Source organism: Lygodium microphyllum, chromosome 6 (genome assembly GCF_053477565.2).
Source record: "Lygodium microphyllum isolate KBCC chromosome 6, Lygodium_microphyllum_v1.1.10, whole genome shotgun sequence".
NCBI lineage: Eukaryota > Viridiplantae > Streptophyta > Polypodiopsida > Schizaeales > Lygodiaceae > Lygodium > Lygodium microphyllum.
Genome location: NC_141140.1, coordinates 162,482,822 through 162,503,719, shown reverse-complemented (window position 1 = coordinate 162,503,719; position 20,898 = coordinate 162,482,822). Strand labels below are relative to the sequence as shown.

Below are 20,898 nucleotides of genomic sequence, written 5' to 3'. Positions count from 1 at the left end.
ATGACTAATGCTCATTGATGCTTCATGGGATACTCTATGGATGTACCACTACTTTGGTGGTCATGTATACTTTCAGATATACTATGGGATGCGTTTGAGATGAGATTTAAGTTTCATTACATTGATCTTGGCTATGGTTTCATGCCTTTTTTCCTTCAATGGCTTACACAGTTTACAAGCTTGTAGAATCTATTGGGTTTTATGCTCTGAACTTATGCTTCATGTATCTTGGATACTCGAATGTCATGTACTTGATATTTAGAGCTTGAATTGCTCATTTGGTATTTCATTTTGCTCCAATGGGAGCATGCACTACTTTGGATATTAGGTAGAGCTTTGGATTTATATAATTGATATTTAGCTTACTTTCACCAAGACCATGGGACACTTACTTCATGTATAAGCTCTCTTGATATGTATTAGATGTAGTTGCCCTATAGTGGGCTAATTTGATCACTTACTTTGGACCTGGCACTTATATCTGTCAATGTGTTGTCAATGATACTCATATGCTTCTAGATTATATATTCAACTTTGCTTAGTGGGTTATACATTTGACAGATCTCCTCTCTTTACCCTAAGATCTCCTATATGCATGATGTCTATGCCTACTGCATGTATGGTTACTAACACACTACAGTTGTGATAGCCGTCAGTGTCAAGTGTTCCTAGTCTTTCTTTCTTGATTACTCACTACAGTTGTTGACATATTGCTGCAATTTATTACAATAGCCTATCATTTCAGTTTTATGCATTCTATTTAAGGGTAGTCACTTGGTTTTGATGGTTACTTGATTACAATTAGTGGATAGCTCATCTGTCTGGCATTTTCTCTTCCTTAGCCCTTGGTTTGGCTATGATTTTGGGGCTATTTTGTTGTCATTCGATCACAACAATCTATTTGTCTTAGATTGTACTTTTATCTATTGCATTATGGTTGGTGAATTGAATGACAATGCTATATTTAACCTTGAGAAGTTAGATGGCATAAATTATAGCTTTTAAAAGGCATAAATCAGATAGGTTCTAGTGTAGAAATTGTAGATTAAACCATTGAGATATGAGGATGTAAGGCCGGAATACTTTGATATAGAGGATTGGATTGAATTGGATGAGTTATATAAATCTATAATCATTTTGTCACTCTCTAAGAAAATCACCTATAACGTTATGTCTAATGGGTAGACCGCATTGTAGTTATGGGACAAGATTCACAATGTCTATAATAAGTAGAACCCTACCTCTCAAATGTATTGCCTAAAGTGACTCATAGACCTTCATATAAAGAAGGGGACTTCCATGTCCACCCACTTAAACGAGTTTCATTCTATTTTCATCCACTTATCTTCATAAGGAATTGAAGTTAAGGACAATCTTAACCTTTTGTTCTTGCTAGTTACATCCCTTGAGTCACGAGACACATTCCGTACTACTATGTGTACAAATATGCCAACTAATGACTGAAATTGCAAGATGTAGAGAGTGCTCTCTTGAATGGAGAGATTAACAAGAAGAATGTTCATGCTTCTCGCATCTCTCATGCTTTGATAGTCAAAGGCAATAATGGTAGGAGTGATAATGATCGCCATGGGAGAGGCTATCAAAATTCTCGTTCTGAGTTATATGGATAGTCTCTGAATAAGTTCTGTCGTCCAGTTCGCATTGCTTGCCACTATTATGGGAAGTAGGGTCATATTCGGCCACAGTGCCATAAAATGTGTGATGCCAAGCACAAAGAAAAGGAAAAGTATCAAGTGTAGGAAAAGAATGATGATTGTAGCATTGTTCCTAGCGATTCGAGTATCAAGATTGAAGAGATTAATGTCATGCATATTGATTTTGAATATGACTACATGCTTGCAACTTCTTCTCTTGATATTTCATAGGTGATTGATATCTCATCTACCTATGCTTATAATGGCTTCTTGATTCATGGGCTTCATTTCATGTTGCCTCTCATTAGGAGTGGTTCCACTCCCATCGTTGCATAATAAGATCTATCAAATTGGGTTATGACCTAGCATTGGATATTGTTTGTATTGGAGATGTCAAGTTACAGTTTTCTTCAAGTAGTATGTTTACTTTGCATGATATACGTTGTCACAGCGCGTAGGATTGAAGGTCACCATAGGGGTTTGGCAAGAAAATTGGACAAGATAGATGGCGATGTGTCTTCAAGAGATAAGTAGATTACAGTGAATGTTCAAAGGTTCAAGAGGTACTTCACAGTCAATCACAGCGGTTTGAGAGAGAAGAATGTATGGAGGTTCAAGAGCTTAGACTCCGGAGATGGTAGAGATAAGAAAGTATTGAAGGTTTCAAGCCAAGTTCTTGAAGATGTTGATAGAGCTTCCAACTGCATGTTCTTAGCAAAGATCACAAGAGTATTATCTCATAAGTTCTAACTCAAATCAAGCTTGTTTTCTTGACTGTAAGAGCAATCATAAATTATAAAATTAAGTACAATATGCTGTCATGTATCATAAACAACTCTGCATCCCATCATTCATATATGATGCCATAGCATGAATCAACTTTGCATGATTACATTCAATGTAGACTGTTAGGGACAAAAGCTTATGAGTCAATTACAAGGCTTATAGGGCAAAGAGACTTGCTTCAAGAGAGCTTCAAATTGAGTTCCTGATAAGGATAAGTTACCACAACCAAGAAATAAGAGAAAAAGCTCCTCTTAATTCAACTCAAATCATCTATGAATGATCTACAAATATTGCCCTACCATAGGGGCACATAATACTTGCATATTTTGACAAGACGTCTTTTGTAGAGTAAGAAATGAATTAAAAGAACACTGATGTAGCTAATTCTCTCAATAGGGCTGAAGATATCGGCCCCAAATCAGCCCAAATATCTTTCGAAATTCACCTCTGATGATGACATAAACTTCCCCTAACACGATGTCGGTGCGTTTGGTGTTCAGAGTCCACCATAGGGGTAAGAGACAACAAGGTGAAGGTAGATTCAGGAAAAGGAGTAGACAGAAGAGAAGGGGTTCGAAGAAATTGAAGACGTACAAGAATACTCCCAAAAGAATTAGAAAATGTAGAAGAATACTAACAGAGATGAAGCCTACCAATTTATTCCTACATTATGATAAGATAAAATTCTAATAGACAAAAACGTGTATAAAATAATACCTTCCTCTATGCTACTCAAATCGCCAATCTGATGCTTCCATTGGCTCCGAAAGGGAGGTAAAATACCAGGACACCTAGCCAAAAATCTACCAGATCACTCCTTCATCTCCCACTTTGGAGTGATGTTCAGTGCCTGAAAATAGCGATCGCGCGTCGCGTGATTTCGTCAATCTCTCTTTTTACATAAAATCCTCTCAAATTGACTGAAAGTTACATGCTTTCTTTTACACGTCATCCTAATCTACAAGTTGTCTATAGTTTTATGGATTTTTACAAGAGATAATATCTAGAATATCAAAAATTGGCTAAAACTTATCCAAAAATCTAATATTTTTAAACCATGGATACTAAGACTAATGTCAAAAATGGCATTGGCTCTCTAAATCAATAAGAAAGCCACACTCTAGATTTTTTTACACGGTGTGCGTGTAGCAGCACGACATCGCCATGTTTTTGCTTTGACTAAAAGCCTACTTTCAAGTGGACAATTGGATAATGCAGGTTATGTTGTCTTTTTTGGTGATTCCTCATGGAAGCTTACCGGTGGGAATCTTGTCCTAGCACGAGGTGCCAAGTCTAGCACTCTTTATCCCTTACTTGTATCTCGGTCAATTGACCATGTTTTGAGATGGCTACTATATCACATATATCATTATGGCATGGTCACCTTGGACATTAAAGGAAATGAAAATACTTATCCATTTGCAATATTTTCTGCCCCTTGACTACAAGTGTTTTGATTCTTGTGATCATTGTCTTTATGGCAGGTAGAGACTCATAACTCGCATAAGAAGTTTGGCATTACTCGCATGGGTGAGCCTTTGACTCTTATTCATTCTGATGTTTGTAGACCTATGCCTTGCAAGTCATTAGGTGGTGTGAAATATTTCATTACTTTTTTTTATGATTACTCATATAAGGTCTGAACATATCCCATAAAGTAGAAATCAGCAGTCTTGGCTACCTTTTAGTGTTGGATTTATGTTGTTGAGAACCAATATGGGTATAGGCTAAAGCTCCTACATTTTGACAATGGGAGGCAGTATGTATCTAAGGCCTTTGAGCAGTTTTGTATTGAGAAGGGTATTAAGTGTCAGTTGACCACCCGTATATTCCACCCCAAAATGATACGGCAGATGAGCATATAAATAAGATGATTTAGGAGCAAGTATGGTATGCTTAGTCATACAGGCTTACCACAGCACTTTTGGACTGAGGCAGTTACCATTGTGATACATTTGATTAATCCATTCCCATGCCCTACTATTGACTATCAAGTTGTAGAGGAGGTATGATCTGAAAAATCTCCATCTTATACTCATTTGTTTGTCTTTAGCTATAAGGCTTTCTATCATGTTTCCAAGGACAAGTACAATAAGCAAGATCCTAAGTCTATGAAATGCATATTTCTTAGTTATGGGGATATAAGTGAGATGGGCTATCACGTATGGGATCTGTAAGCTCAAAAGGTTATCCGCAACCATAATGTTGTTTTTCATAAAGAGAAAATGCATAAGTAGCCTAAGCGAGTAGCTAAGGTATGAAGGGTAATATTTTAGGAGCCTCATATTATTACACAACTAGCTAGATAGCCTATAGAGTAGTTGATGCTTTAGTGACCCAAGATCTTGATGTTGGACAAGATGCACAAGCCTTACAACTTGTTTTGCAATGGTCTATTAGAGATAGACATTAGGGTGATTGGTTTGCATCCTCTATAAATTAATTTATGGTGGCAGATGTTGGTGAGCCTCTTACCTATAATGAGGCCATGTGTAAAGGTGATAGTCACTCTTAGGAGAGGGCCATGCAATCAAAGTATGAGTCATTACAAAAAAACCATTTGCAGTTGGAACTATGGTATGCTATATGGCTATGCCTAGCAGACGACATTCGAATGTCATGAGGGTATCACAAGGTACCTTAAGGGTACTGCAGATATGTGCATATGTTATACTAGCTAAGATACAAAAGTTGTGGGATACACTGACTCTGATTATGCAAGACATCCAAATAGTAGGAAGTCCATCTCTCACTATCTCTTTACCTTTACTATAGGTGTTATTTCTTGGATGTCTACGGTGCAAAAATGCACGGCCCTATCTATTATAAAGGTAGACTATGTTGTAGCCACACTCGTTTTCTTTGCACTTCATATCTTGCTCAGACAATTGTACCACCATACACATGTTTGTAAATCATGGTCTCATAGGTCATAATGGCCTTTTGTAGACATCAATATATAATTTCATTTCATTTCTCTCTCTCTCTCTCTCTCTCTCTCTCTCTCTCTCTCTCTCTCTCTCTCTCTCTCTCTCTCTCTCTCTCTCTCTCTCTCTCTCTCTCTCTCTCTCTCTCTCTTGGGAGACTTCCACTCGGTGCCGATCACACCTTTCTCAGTTTCTCACTCCTCACCTCATTACCATCACCACCTGCAGATATCATACCCCACATGCATACTACCATACACTTCACTCATAAGCTCTCACATATTTACTCACAGCATCTGGAGGAGCACATCACGTCACTTGATCCATACGCACCCCTTGATACACTGACCACTGATATCACACGCATTCTGCATGATTCTGCTACACTCAGTTTTCCACATCACACATACACGCACCCCCCTCGGACCGGTACCATGCCACAGAACAGGTGGTATGATGATGAGTGCAGAGATCTACGTCGACAGCTACGCGATTTGGAGGCCAGAGGAGAGATCACACACAGACAGGCGCGCAGAGACGCATGCACCGCTTGACCCGCCATAAAAAGCGGGAATGGGAGGAGGAGAGATATTGGGATATATACCACCTTCTTATGAGCAGAGATTGTGCAGAGGCATGGAGGCAGATCAGAGAACCACATCACCCACACCGATACATGACCCTGTAGTATGGCATGGATACGCACAGAGTTTATATCATGTACCCGCACAGCCGCTGATACCCACACCATGTACACCGAGATCGGGTATTTCATCATTTTTCACCACTAGTATGGTAAAACATGCTATCTCACGGTTATAGTATGGCCGCGCTCGAGACCAGTTTGATCTTCAGGCAGAGCATATTATATATGGCAGAGACACATTGGCTCCACTCATTGCTCACCTCTTCAACCGTGCATTGTCGGAGGGGTTCCCTGACTCGTGGACAGAGCACACCATTGTACCTATCCACAAGTCAGGGGATCCTATGGATCCTAGCACATATAGGACCATCATGATTGGGCCAGTTTTGTCCAGACTTTATGGCACGGTGATGGAGGAGGAGCTCAGCACGCTAGCAGAGAGAGAGTGCATGCGCATACCCGGACAGGCAGGGTTCAGACGGGCATTTTCTACCATAGACCACATCTTCACTCTCCGTTGTCTGATCGACCAGTCACGAGTGAAGAAACAAAGATTGTACTGTTGCTTTGTGGATTTCCGCAAAGCCTTTCACATGGTTCCGAGAGAGAGGCTTTTCAGACGCCTACTTGATCTGGGGGTGGATGATGACATGATGTGGGGTATTTATGCACTATATGAGCGGGTTACTGGCAGAGTCATGGCATTCATCAAGTAGCAACATCTAATGTTGAATCACGGCATTTGCAATCCTTGTTGGAACACTCTATCACCTTGCAACAAGCTGAGGACTCCTCTAATGAGCTATACACTTGCTCTGAAGAATAGTTGAAATGCAAAGTGCAAGCTCTCCATGATGAGCAGTATGCAAAATATAACTTGTTGGCCCTTTTGGATGCCTTGTATGATAATAATTCCCAAACTCGTTAGTTTTATGCTAGGCTTTGTCAAAAATATGTGTAAGAATATAGTGCACTTGTTGGATCCACAAAATGAGGCGATCCTCACTAAGCCTCATTCAATCATAGAAATGTGCCTTCAGTATTATAATTATTTGTTGGGTCCTCAAGAAATTCTTACTAATATCATGCATGATGTCCAAAATAATGTTCTAGGCATGGTGCATGATCAAGTGAAACTAAATGGGTAGATTATGTGGAGGCCGATATCACTGAGGAGGAGGTTGAGGAGGTCTTTCTCATCTTCCTCATAAGAAAAGCCCAAGGTGGGATGGCTTGCCCAATGAATTATTCTCTACATACGTGGATCCACCCAAGGACCCATTGGCTCGCCTTTGTCAACAAGTTCAGTAGTCAAGTTGCATGCTCTTAGATTGGAAGATCACACTAATTCACCTATTAGCTAAGATTCCCTCACCTCAAATATTTGAAGCTAATTCACTCACGAGAGTGTGTTTATCAGGGAACACAACATCATGCACAATATTCTCAATGTTCAATTACGAATTGATTATGCAAAAACCTCTTACTAGTAAGTTGTAATGATCCAACTGGATATTGAGAAGGCATTTGACCATGTTAACTGTTCATTTCTGCAACAATGTCTATTATGGCATTTGGACCTTGAATGGTATCTCTTATTGATACTATCAACACTATGCAATGGCACATATTGCGCCTAATGGGGGTGACTGAGGAGATTGCTCTTACTCACTCACTTCACCAAGGTGTCCTCTTAGTCCCTTACTGCTTGCTTTGGTGACACATTTAATGCTCTCTCCATTGGATAAGTTGGCTATTGATGGAGAGATTGTTGGATTGACACTTCCCACTGGAGCCAAACTTTTGGGTCAATCTCTCGTTGATGATTCGTTTTTGTTCCTCAAGGCTAAAAAGATCCAACTTATAAAGGGCAATGCAGACTTGGAGGCTTATTGGTCCTGCTTTTGGCTTTTATATCAATGCATAACAATCTACTCTAATCAATCGTACAAAGAGACTTGAATAATATGGACTGGCAAGGGCTATGGTTCTTCGAGGTGAGATCACTCACCACCTAGGTTATCTCATAGGGGTGGATGTGTGGCCTCTATGTGTGGTTGAAAGTAGCCCAAACAATCATGATCAGTATAATTTCATATTATTTGCCATTGCTTCCATGGACGCAAGTCATTGCATGAGCTAGTGCAGCCTATCCACTTCTTGCTCTGGTAAAAACGAGAAAATCATATGGGCCAAGTAGGGCATCCCAACAACATGTGACTATGCCAAAGCGGTTGGGTGGTACTGCCTTGTTAGATGTGAAAATTCACATGAAAGCTTTGAGGTTTGCTCTTTTACAAGCTTTATGTGCTTAGCATCACCCTTGGACAAATATTGCGTTGTTTTTTACGGAGGATGTGGGCATTTTCCATGGAAGCACTACTTTGAAGGCCTTGTGGTGGAATACCTTGAACTCCGCTCAATCATTTTAGACTTTGAAGTCCATTCTTCTCACCCACTTGATTGTGTCTTGGCAAGACCCTTTTTGCCTTATTGTATAGCACCCTCCAAACTTCAAAAAGGAAGTGAAATCTTTGCAAACAAAGGTGTTCGCTACTTTTGACTACTTGATTGACATGAGAAGCAATTGCAAATGGGCTGAATTGCCCTTTCCAAGTTATCCCAAGTTGAGCGAGGGTTTATTCTTTTCACCAAATTCACAAATACTTCCAAATTCTAAGAGGTTACACATTGCTTTGGTCGACCTTGGAGAACTACCTTCAAAGACACTCTTCCTTGCATGGAAGTGAATTCTTTGCAAACAAAGGTGTTCACAGCTTATTGGCTACTTGATTGGCTTGAGAAGCAATTGCAAAATGGGCTAAATTTAACAAGTTGGCATGATTAGGTTTAAAGACAGTCCAAGATGTTATCCCAAGTCGAGTGAGGGTTTATTCTTTTCACCACACTAGCCAATATTTCCAAATTCTAAGAGGTTACACTTACTCTGGTCGACCTTCGAGGACTACCTTCAAAGACACTCTTCCTTGCCTCTACCCTTCTCATCGTGGTCGGATAGGGCTTTTGTGCGATCAAAGGTTCTTTTGAAGCAATCAACTAATCTAACTTACCACAAAATGGTGAAGAATATGAGATGGATTACTAAAAAAGCTAATAAAATTTGATCGATGTGTGACAATGCAACTAAGTGGAGGGATCACTTGCTTTACTTATGGAAGTCAAAGCTTCCCTATCAAGGAGAAGTTTTCCTTTGGTGGCTTTTCATTGAGGGTCCCTGAATTCCACATGATGTGCAAAAAGGGGAGAGAGACTTCACTAAATAATTGAGACAATTCTAACATTAAAACATCTAATGGAAGACAAGTGCTAAGTATCATCATTACTTTTTATTAAGTTCTTCAAACATCTAACTAATAGAAATCTTCTTATGTATTAGGGGAAGGTTTAGTGAAGGTGTCATGTTTAAAATTAAGAATTTGGAATGTCTTAAGATTCCACGTGATTGCAAAAAGGGAAGAGAGACTTGACTAATTAATTGAGACATTTCTAACATTAAAACATCTAATGGAGAACAAGTGCAAAGTGTCTTCATTACTTTTTATTAAGTTCTTCAAACATCTAGCTGATAGAAATGTTTGGCGAAGGTGCCATGTTTCAACCCAAACCATGTACAAGCCACGCATCGACCAAACATGAGGTAAGAGGAGATATGGCCCATCACCCTCTTGCAAAGCTACATGGGAGTCTGTTAGAGCACCCCTCTATAGAAAATTGGGCATGCAATATTCTTCAACACGCAAGGTAATGGTGAAAGTGGTACTGGCAAGGCTAGCAAATAGAAGAGATCCCATTCAAGAATACTATGTGACTTTGTTACTTACGTGATTAATGTTTTTACGAGTGATGTGTGCCTTAGGTGCCCTGAACCCCACTATGGAGTACTAGGAGAACATTGGTAGGCGGCACCAACTTGGAGAATCTAGGCACGGATCTTCTAGTATTATCTAAGAATACAAGAACAATTTACACAAAATTACTAAATGCCAAAAAATGAATAGAAAAAAGAGAATCTCAAAAATAGGGTAGAAATTCTATTTGGCATATGTAAGTCAACATCTGTGGCTCAATCTCCAAATCAAAAAGCAAACAAGATGCTTACGAGTGCACACGATGAGAGAGAGAGAGAGAGAGAGAGAGAGAGCAACATTCAAGGCTCAATCCCTAAATGTAAACAAATCCTTCCTTTACAAAATCTTTAAGGTAGAGGAAACAAATCCTTTATAGAGTGCATACGCAGAGAGAAAGAAAGACAAGGCCCAATCCCTGAATGTGAACAAATCCTTCTTTAAAAAAGTTTAAGAGAATGTAAAATGTGTAAGAGAAAGCAAGGCAAATCAACAAACCTTGGTCCTACCATTGCCAATTTTCACGAATTTTTAAGAAATGCCAATCAAGATTTTCATCCTGTCAACTCCTGTTTTCCAAGGGCAAAAATGGTGTGATCCCCTTTATCACTGAAGCAACCAAAAAAAAACCCCAGGTGGCAGGGGGCCTCAAAAGGAAATAACTTACATGGCAGGAATTTTAGAAATATATTTTTTTACATCCCGTACAAGGCAGTGTACAGTAGTCGTACTATATATATAATAAGGATACTCTCCCTGGATGAGACAAAACCGACATACTGGAGAAAAGACCAGGCTTTTACACAAAGAGTACAGTGACTAATAAGAGGATCCAGATGCTGGAATCAAAACAAGCGACCTGTGAGCCAGCACTGGGCAATTCACTTGACCCGGGTGAAGAAACGCTGGGAGAAGTAGCAGCTGCCATTGGAGCTGATGACACAGAAGGAGGCAGGGCAGGTTCAGCCACCCTGAGCTCTGTGAGCTGCACAGGCGGCTCCGCCTCACCCGGAATTAATGCCAGGAGGTCCCCTGGCTCAACCAAGTGCATCATGTAAGCAGCTGGTGATTTAGCTCCCCTTCTGCACTTGTTCCCTGCGTCACAAAGCCAAAGCTACTTCAGCAGCAAACTTCAGTGGATGACAACAACAGTAACGAGGTAGCATTGCCCAAAACACCTCCATATTGTTAGCTACTTGCTGGTGTTCAGTTAAGCTAGTTTTAAGTGCAAGGAAGTGATAAAAGGAAACAATAAAGGTCAAGAGAGTAGAAGGGACCTGCCACATGTGCTAGTAAATGCAAAAAATTGCTAATGAAGCTAAGTAACTCGGTGTGATTTAGTTGGCTCTAGCCAAGCATGTGTATCAACCAGTACAAACAATAGCATGCCCCAAGGGAATGCTAACATCACAGCCCACTACATTTATTTTGTGCTATTGCTATCAGGAAAGATGAAGACTCTTATTAGGTCAAGGAATGGATCACAAACGGAGAACCAAACAGCCCTCGTTACACATGAAGAATCCCTACACCATTCAACACTCAATTTTCATGGAAAATACAAGCCAGTTTTGCTATTGAAGAGTCAGAATTTAGGATTCCTAAATTCTACCACACGGTCATTCTTCTAACCTGGCAGACTTATATCCTTACATTTTGGAAACAAAGTATGTAAGCAGAGTAAACATGAAAGGTAGTGTTGCCTGTGAAACTCACCCAAATAAGCCCTTGCTGTTGCAGGAAAATCCGTAGCAACGCCATCAACTTTCAGCACTTCAAACATAGTACGAAGTTCTAGTGTGGGGTCTGCTTCATAATCGAAGGATAACGCAACATACTCATTTCTTAGATGAGATATAAACACACGCATACTGTGAGTTTTGAATACTTCAACTATGTTGGTCAAATTTTTCAGAAAGAAACGTTCATCTGATGGAGTGACTAATCCTCTGGGTAGAGATACAATTCCTGCAACCGACTTTATCTGCTGCACAGTTTCATTTGTGATAACGATGTTTTCATCAGCCACTCTGTATACCAATGTATAGGATGTCAACTGTTGAAAGCGCTTTAGAACAGCACTATCCTCCGACTGAATTAGAACCTTTGAAGAGTTTTTATAGCCAGCAGCAAACAGTGCTGATAAAACAGAGTTAACAACGTCAAGACGTAGAGCTGTTTCCATGAAATAAGCGTTCTGCACACAAGATTACAGAACAAGCTAAACTTAATCTCCACATGAAAGGCTGCTTTATCAAATATGACTCAAAGCTAAGGACCAAAACAACACAGCTATGCCTAGTTTTTCAGCTTCTACTAAAACATAAGACTTGCCTGAATGTCAATAAGAATTCCACTTTTGGATCCATTTAGAGCCACCCATCTCAAGAACTCTGTAAGAGTAAGAACACCTTGAGTCCCGTCAAATGCAGGGTTTCTCTTAAGACCGAAATTCTGCTCTGGACTGTACATAATAGCTGTAAAACAATGAAGCATAACAGTGTGTCAAATCAACGTTCTTGCACAGATCTACACAATTCTAGAAATGCATGAGCTGGTATCCATCTGCACACCCTACCCTTCAAGCTTCGAATGTCATCTATTGTCATATTAACAGAAAACAAGCCCGGTGATTTTTGAAACTGAGTAATGCTGCTTCGTCTCTCTTCCAACAAATTTGAATCCAAATTAACGTCTGTGTTACTTAGCAGGTCAGGTGATTCTCTGCATATTGGAATACCATCTCTTGTCATCTGAATCGGGCAATCGATATAGTCTGCACCATCTTTAATGGCATTCTCATAAGCAAGGACAGTGCATCCAGGAAAATCACCACTTGCACCATTGTGTGATATAACCAGTTGGCTAGCATTACTAGCTGTGCAAACATGCAAACAGAGGCACTCACAAAATTGCTCCACTGAAGACACAAGCGAGAGAGGGAGAGAGGGGGGGAGGGGGGGAAAGATCAATAAGATTTGGTACTAAACCTGCTGGGGCTGTGTTTGCTTCAGGAGAGCTACCATAACAACCTGCATTCACAAATTCAGTGCATTAACTTCCGATCTACCTCTTGAGAGACTGTCACACAGATTGACAAAACATACCAATGGCTTCAGAAGCTGTTGTGGGGAAGTCCGTCATAAAACCATCCACCACATCACTTCCAGAAGTAAACTGCAGGTACTCTCTTATAGGATCAAAACTGTAGTTGTACACCGGTACAATTGGATCATTGACAAAGCCCGATGCATATACTTCAAGGCCCAGTCTGTGAGCATCAGACAAGAGGATTGTAGAAGCCTCCAAATATGAAGTCTGGGCATCAACTGGCCAGATGAAAGTCTTTGGAACTAGAATCCCTGAGGCAAAGCTCGAAACAAACTTGAGATTCTTCAATAATGAGCCATATGTTACATTTGAGCTTGGTTCCACTTCCTCTTGATCTAAGAACTGAAATATCAGCTTTGTCTTTGTTTTGGATGATGCCACTTTAATGCTTCTAAGAAATGAAACTTCTGGTGAAGAGACATAATCAATTTTTACAGCACTAATGATAGCACGCATGTTGACAGCCATGTTATGTTTGTGCTGTAAATAGAAGCTTGGATACTGTTTGCCAGGAAAGTAATGAGATTTCATCAGATTCAGGGCACTCTTTATACATTCATAAGTTAGCCCACTAGATATCGATTTGCTTACCTGAACATTTATCCAGACCAAGAAAACAAAAGGGTATTGCTGTGCAAAGCCAATAACATCTTCAAGTCGCAAGACATTATATATCCCATCGTAGGCATCTGACCGGGATGTGATGGACTGTTTAGCTACAGACACACTGAAATCAACTCAGAACCTTGATTTTTCATATACAGCACTTTTAAATAAACTAGAGAGAGAGAGAGAGACTGATATGAATGTAGAGAATATTAGTAATAGAATGCACTGATCTGATCTGAAAATGGGATGCTGAAGATACAATGGACTAATAAGTCCCTGCACAAAACCAAAGGTGTCAATGAGGGCACCAGATCAAGCTGATGACGGAGGAATGACACAGGCCCGACGAGAGAGGGTGCTGGAATCTGCCAAATGAATGGAGGGGCTGGCTAGGGGATGCTATTTATAGCACCAACCCCTGAGGACACCGGCCTGCAGTTGACTGCATTAATTGCGAGCTCCATCGAAGTCTGATAGAGACAATGGAGCTCTGACTGTTCATGCATTTTAGCTCTCAGCCCCAGCATTTAAGTGCATTTAAGATTTTAGTGTGTTCACACTGTTGGAAATTGAATCGATTCCCATGCATTTCAGTACAAAGAGATGACAAGCATGGAAATATAGGAATACTAACACCCCCTCTTAGATCTTCGGGAGTGTCTAAGGACCCAACAATCTCATGTGATGAAGCATAGAATACTAAGACAAAGGCTTCATGAAGAGATCCACTACATTGTCCTCCATGAGATAATGGACCACTACTAGCTCGGAATCCATGCTCCATTCCCAAACATAATGGTACTACAGTCTAAACCTCGATGTGTTTCGCACAGGCATGAAACATGGGGTTCTTTGCCAAAGCCAAGGCACTCTAGTTATCCACACATAGCACTATGTGTCCTATCTATGGAAAGCCAATCTCTACCAACATGTGGTGAAGCCATACTGCCACTTGTACAATAGAGCAGAGGGCACAATCCCCAACTTCCATAAAAGATATGGCTGCGATAGGCTGCTTCTAGCTACTCCAAGGGATAGCTCCCAATCCAAGCCTGTAGCGGAGTGTTAAGTGTCAAGATTTTCAACCCAATCTCAACCACTCCAACCTTTTGGAGTGGCTCCCTCTCCGTGCATGATCTCGTAGGATCAAGTCCCCTATAAATAACACAAAATGAGCAAAGCAACTCTCCAACGAGAGCCTAAAAGGGGGTCCACATGAATTAAGACCAGAGTGTCATCACATATAAGAGATATCCAACCTCGCATGAATAAGCCAAATCAAAGAACCGACAAGGCACCTATAATGGGTAGCATCTAGAAGGGGATCACCTACAATAGACAACTAGACTTTGGGTCCATGGGGGCAGGAAATGGACTTACATGTGTCCATATCAAATTCCAAGAGAAGCTTAGCTATGTTGATATGTCCTTCTATTGAGAAATAAAAATATCTTGTGTCATTTGATAGTTCTCCAATCCCAGGAAGAAATGGAGGATCCCAAATCAATCATATCAACCTCTTGGGACAAGATATCCCGTGTACAATCCACCTCCTCTATGTGGCCACCTTTAATTTTCAAATCATCCACATAAAGGATGACCAAGAGACGCTCTGGACCCTCCATCCATCCAATAGTAAAGGTTGGAATCATGATTTGACTATCTAAAGCCACTTTGAAGAAAAAAGCTATCAATACATTAGTACCAAGCCTTGGGAGCTTGCTTCAAGCCATACTGCATAGAGAGCCTTCTACAAGCGATAGGCATGGTCCTCCTTTCCAAGCACATGAAAGCCTAGAGGCTGATCAACAAAAATCTCCGTCTGTAAGACACCATTCAAGAAGGTGAACTTCATGTCCATCAAACACTAGGCCAATGATGGTGGGATGCAAGAGCCAAGATAGCCCAAATAGTCGACATCCAAGACACACTCTTGACCCTCCATCCAATAGTAAAGGTTGGAATCATGATTTGACTATCTAAAGCCACTTTGAAAAAAAAAAATCTAACAATACATTAGTATCATGCCTTGGGAGCTTGCTTCAAGCCATACTACATAGAGAGCCTTCTGAAGTAATAGACATGGTCCTCCTTTCCAAGCACATGAAAGCCTTGAGGTTGATCAACAAAAATTTCAACTTGTAAGACACCATTCAATAAGGTGAACTTCGCGTTCATCTATTACTAGGCCAATGATGGTGGGCTGCAAGAGCCAAGATAGCCAGAATAGTAGACATGCGAGCTATTGGAGCAAAAGTCTATGAATTGTCCAAACCTAGCCTTTGAGCAAACCCCTGGCAACAAGCCTAGCTTTATGCTTGTCCAAGGTGCCATCAGCCAAGTTTTTGGTCCTATAGACCCACTTCACACCAATCACTTTCTGCTTGCCTGGATGAAAAGCCAACTTCCAAGTCTCATTTTGCTTAATGAAATAGAGCTCCTCCGACATAGCACAATGCCGAACATCCTACGCCAGAGCCTCTTCAATGGTAGTGGGCTCTCTATCCTCTAAGATCCAACTCTCGAGTCATAAAGCATAGTTCACACAAAGTGAATGTCCTTGCTATGCATGTATCTTGGCTGATCATCATGGACCGGCCGATGTATCAAAAAAAGAACTCTCGACTCCTACATAAGCTAACTAGACCACTGTGGAATAACAATGGCTTGCTCTTGTTGTGAGAATAGTTGCATTACATACAATCCATCTAGTCCGATTGGATGTGTAAATACCATAGGGTATTCTTACGGTTCAAACTATTAACAATTTTGACCTTTTTTTATTTTGAGAAGTGGCTACTAGAGCTTGAAAAGGGTGACTTCTTGCCCCTTGTTTTATTGCCCTAACCACTTTCTCTTCCCTCTTTGTCTACCTCTACCTTACCACCACCTCTTTTTTTTTTTAACCTCTTACAAGCTTCTCTTTCCTCTCTTACAAGCTCCTCCACTCTTCTCTCCTCCCTTCATCTACCTCTACATCCTCCTCTTCCTCTTCCTTCTCATACCCTATGTCTAACTCTATTTTTATATTCTTCCTTTACCTCTTCCTCTCTTACAAGCTCCTCCACTCTTCTCTCCTCCCTTCATCTACCTCTACATCCTCCTCTTCCTCCTCCTTCTCATACCCTATGTCTAGCTCTATTTTTATATTCTCTTCCTTTACCTCTAATGTCCATCTTCCGCCAAACCACCAAAGTGTCCCCTCATGTGAGAACAAACTAGGAGCAAAAGCTGCTCTCTATCAAACATCACATCATGAACCAAAGCGGAAAACCACTCCAAAATTGAAGCTGTCAGACTTAGTCAATGCATGTGAAAAACCACCCTCATGGTCCATTACACTTTCATATGGATGAGGCTCAAATGCCCCACCACCACCACTCTTAACACTCCCTCTTTGGCATTGGAGAGTCATGAGAGATAAGTGTACCACTAGTGCTAGACATCTGCAAAGGCTAACACTGTGAGAGTGCGCATTGGAAGAGAAACATGAACAAGGAGAGAGAAGGGAAGAGAAAGACTGCAAAGAAAAAAGAGAATGAATTGATAAATTTGCATTGAATCTGAATGGAAGCTGAATACAAAGAGTAGACTAATCAATCCTTGCACACAACCCAAGCTGTCAGTGAGGGCCTCGGATCAAGAGAAAGACAAATGGCAACATCGAAGATAGAGACAAGGTCAAAGTGTGCTAAAGCTATAAGCCTACCTCTTTTAGTGTTGTCAATCTGTCATCTCTCAGTTGTGAGCTCTTGTCAAAGTTTGACAAAGACATGGGAGCTCTAGCATTTTAATATGCAGTTCTCTTGTTTTACTCCCTTTTCCTATGTTGTCAATCAGTTACGCCTCTTGCCAATGCCTACATGCTTCCAAACTATCCAGGATATCACATCACTATTTGTTGAATTTTCCTATGCAATCAAACTACTTTTATTGCAGCCCCATGGTCATTTGCAGCAGATCTGGCAACAATCTCTTCTAGGCAAGCAATAGCATATTCTCCCCAAGCGGGGAACATCTCTACACATCGACTATAGCTAATCTCCTATTTCTGTGCTATTGACAACCAGTACGCAAATTTTTTGGGTGCTTACATGTTATCAAAGATGCCTTATCACCAGTTTGAAGGCTTTGAAGACTCAGAGAATAAAGGTCTCTCATCATTCCTTTGAGAAACAACAGATTATTATGCGAGTCCTCGCAAAGATCGAGAAAAATGAAGGTCACCAAGCCCGTTGGTTTGACAGCCTTCTCTTCTCTCCCTTCATGTTTCACACAAGACCCATCACCATGGTCTTAGCATGCCCCCGATGGCACCCTCTAGGCAAGTGCCCGTGCTTCTTTCTTTGCCCCCAGGAGGACCACTTGGATGGTTTAACTATTCTTTGTTGTAATGTAAGGTGGTGTGTATTCTCAACAACTTCGACCTTTGGGACTCTATTTCTCATCCACTAACCCCTCCTATGGAGGATCTCGTTGTCGGATCAAGAATGGATTGTGTTGCCTTATGGGATCGGCTCAACTCTCGAGTTAGATCCTTTCTTTAATGAGCTTACAAGATTCTATCTTAGTGTATGTTCAAAGATTGAAGATTGTTGCAGAAGTTTGGAAGAAGCTAGTGTCTCTCTACCATCCAAAGATGTTTGCTCACTGCATATCCCTTGAGAAGAAACTTCGGATATTCTCAACCTTCATTAGAGAACTTGTGAATGAATGCGGCTGCAAAATCACCGTGCTATAAATAGCAAGAAAGGCCCAAAACTAGTCGACTTGGTCAAACAAGAGGCAAAAATAACAGCTAACATAATATCTAGGAATAAAATAATGCTTGCAGCTAATAACAATGCTAATCGCAGTCTGCAACAAATAGTTACCACCTAACAAGTGTGAACAAGCCTCCAACCACTAAAAAAGAAATGCAAAGTCTGGAAGTTGACTCTAACAATGTGAACACATCCAAAATTCGTTGAGAAAGAGATGCACATCAACAAAATGGGATAAAACATTTAGAGCTCCTATATCTCTATCAAAATCTAACAAAACTCACAACCAAGAGATGCCATAGTGAAAAAATGCAAGCTAATAAGCACAGGCTTTGCCACTTGGCCAAAGTTAGGAGTCAAAATCCTTCTCCTTCCTCTCCTTCTTCTACAATGCCACTCGTTTCTTATGATTCTTTCAAAGATGCCACTATGTCTACAATCGCACACCTAATCAAATGCAATAGGAAGTCAAGAATACTTGGGTATCTAGGAATGCATACACATGAAGAGTGTCCATGTTTTTCATAAATTGAACATTTGTTGGTTTATTGACAAAGTCATGTAGTTGGTAAAGGCTAATGCTATAGGTAAGGATACTTTGGGCTGGAGTACTATTTGAAAAATCTATGCATGAGGTATATGTAAAGCCTACCCATAAAATGAAGCCAAAAAGCAAGATGGGTATGGTGCTTCAGGCCATCTATGAACACGTTCAGCTGGTATCCCAAATCGAAAACAAATTTCCTATAGTGGAGCCAAAATCAGAACTATAGTTTGTTCTCTTTTGCACATGAAGAATTCTCCCCAAACTTGTTATGATGGGGCTTTGGGGGGGGGGGGGGGGATATAGTGGCTATAACAAGCCTAGATGCTATAAAGGGTGAGAGAGGGGAGGAGAAGAGAGAGTGTTAGCATGTAAACCTTTTTTTTCCTGTAAAAGAGATTTTTTATTAACAATAGTGCCAAATGGTAATTTGCAATTGGGCTACTGTTTCAGAGCTAGACGCTAACTGATCACGTTTCACTAAGCATTGTCACAACTAAGCGTTGTCTTAAGGCAATGCTAACAAACATTAATTTAAAAGACCAATTGTCCTCTTTCCAAGCTTTCAACTTAAATGCACAAATACAAGGAAAGTATTTGACTTACGGTGCACTTTTTTTCTTACTGATTAATTTCTGTTTGAGTTACAGTATCACAGAATATGAAGTCGTCTTACCTCCTAACACAAGAACTTCATCTGACGGGTAGTCGACGGCAAAGAAGCCTGTCATTTCATTCCCATTGACAATATAGCGCTTCGGAACACCAGTAGAATTTTGATTGATATTGGTACTGTTACTCAGGTCAAGACCTGTGCGGCATATATTTACTTCGTCTTGGGTCATTTGCAAGTCACATAGTAAAGCAACGGGGTTTAAGCTGTTATTCAAAGCATCCAAGTACGCAATTGAAGTTTGGTCGGGGAACAATCCTGAAGAGCCCCCACGTGCAATCACAAGTGGGACATTCCCTGCAACAAGAAAACAAGCAACCGTTAAGACTTAACAAACGTTGTACGCAGCAATTATTTAGTAATTTGTCATCTTTCAGCAGCGATGAAGGCTTTCTACCATCTGCATGAAAACCAAGGCAGATTCAAAAAGTCTATTGTCGAATATTAGAAATATTTTGTAACTATGAATAGTATTTGGGCTGCTCTTCGGGAAGAAAGTTCTCTTGCGCAAAGTGGATCTTTGGTTCGTGGGTGGCATTTCCAGCATACTTGATCATGAGCAGTTTGGATTGTCATGGGGCGGAGGTCATGGTCTTGCCGTCATTCATGACAACTAGTGTTACAGAACACGCAAGCTGGATGGTTCTGTCAACTCCTTGTTGAAAATATAGATGAAAAGCCAGCTAGTTGCTTGTAATCTATGGTGCTAATCACCCAACAAATTGTGGAAAATCTCGATGGCAAAGCATCTTTTTAGGCTTGGTGCTTCCATTGACGAGGACGATGAATCTACAAAAGGAGATGATCCAGTTAACCCAACCCAGTGCACAATTGGGAGGAAAGAGATGCTCAACCACATGCTTTAATCATCATGTCTATAGCAGTTGCTCGTGCATACCTCTGTCTCGGTCCTTGAGACATGGACATTCGAGGTCCTTTTAGGTACACATTTACACCCCTGCATCATTCATTTCCTTGAGCATTCTCTAGATTGTCTACATTGGTTGGTTGTACATTCTACTCCAACATCTGGTGCCAAGTGACAGGTTGCTGCTATCTCTCCCACCAGGCGACTGCTGTAGTACCTGTGTTTTTGCTATCTTGCAGGCCATCTACATCAACAAATACCTCTCTTGTTGTGGCCTGACAATTCTCTGCCTCAGCCTACTACCCTTCATTATTCAGTACTCTCTCATCTCCAACTGGTGGAGATAGCACTCCAGATCTGTCTCCAATGGATGTCACTCTCCGACTATTCATTGCTCTACCCTTGGGCATTCTATACACTCTTACATTCATTTACAGCATTCATTCACTA

General features: G+C 40.6%; 1 protein-coding gene across 1 annotated transcript in view; it reads right to left on the bottom strand.

Moving 5' to 3' along the window:
- Positions 1-10,501: 10,501 nt before the first annotated feature.
- LOC148035355 (glycerophosphodiester phosphodiesterase GDPDL7-like) overlaps positions 10,502-20,898 on the bottom strand; it is a 30,808-nt gene continuing 20,411 nt past the window's right edge. The window contains exons 3-10 of the mRNA XM_087680388.1: positions 19,584-19,877; positions 13,583-13,707; positions 12,988-13,492; positions 12,871-12,912; positions 12,459-12,758; positions 12,215-12,357; positions 11,597-12,077; positions 10,502-10,975 (exon numbers count right to left, since the gene is read on the bottom strand). Coding sequence (XP_087536514.1) covers positions 10,680-10,975; positions 11,597-12,077; positions 12,215-12,357; positions 12,459-12,758; positions 12,871-12,912; positions 12,988-13,492; positions 13,583-13,707; positions 19,584-19,877 — 2,186 coding nt within the window. The 3' untranslated portion in view covers positions 10,502-10,679. The remainder of the gene's footprint in view (positions 10,976-11,596; positions 12,078-12,214; positions 12,358-12,458; positions 12,759-12,870; positions 12,913-12,987; positions 13,493-13,582; positions 13,708-19,583; positions 19,878-20,898) is intronic.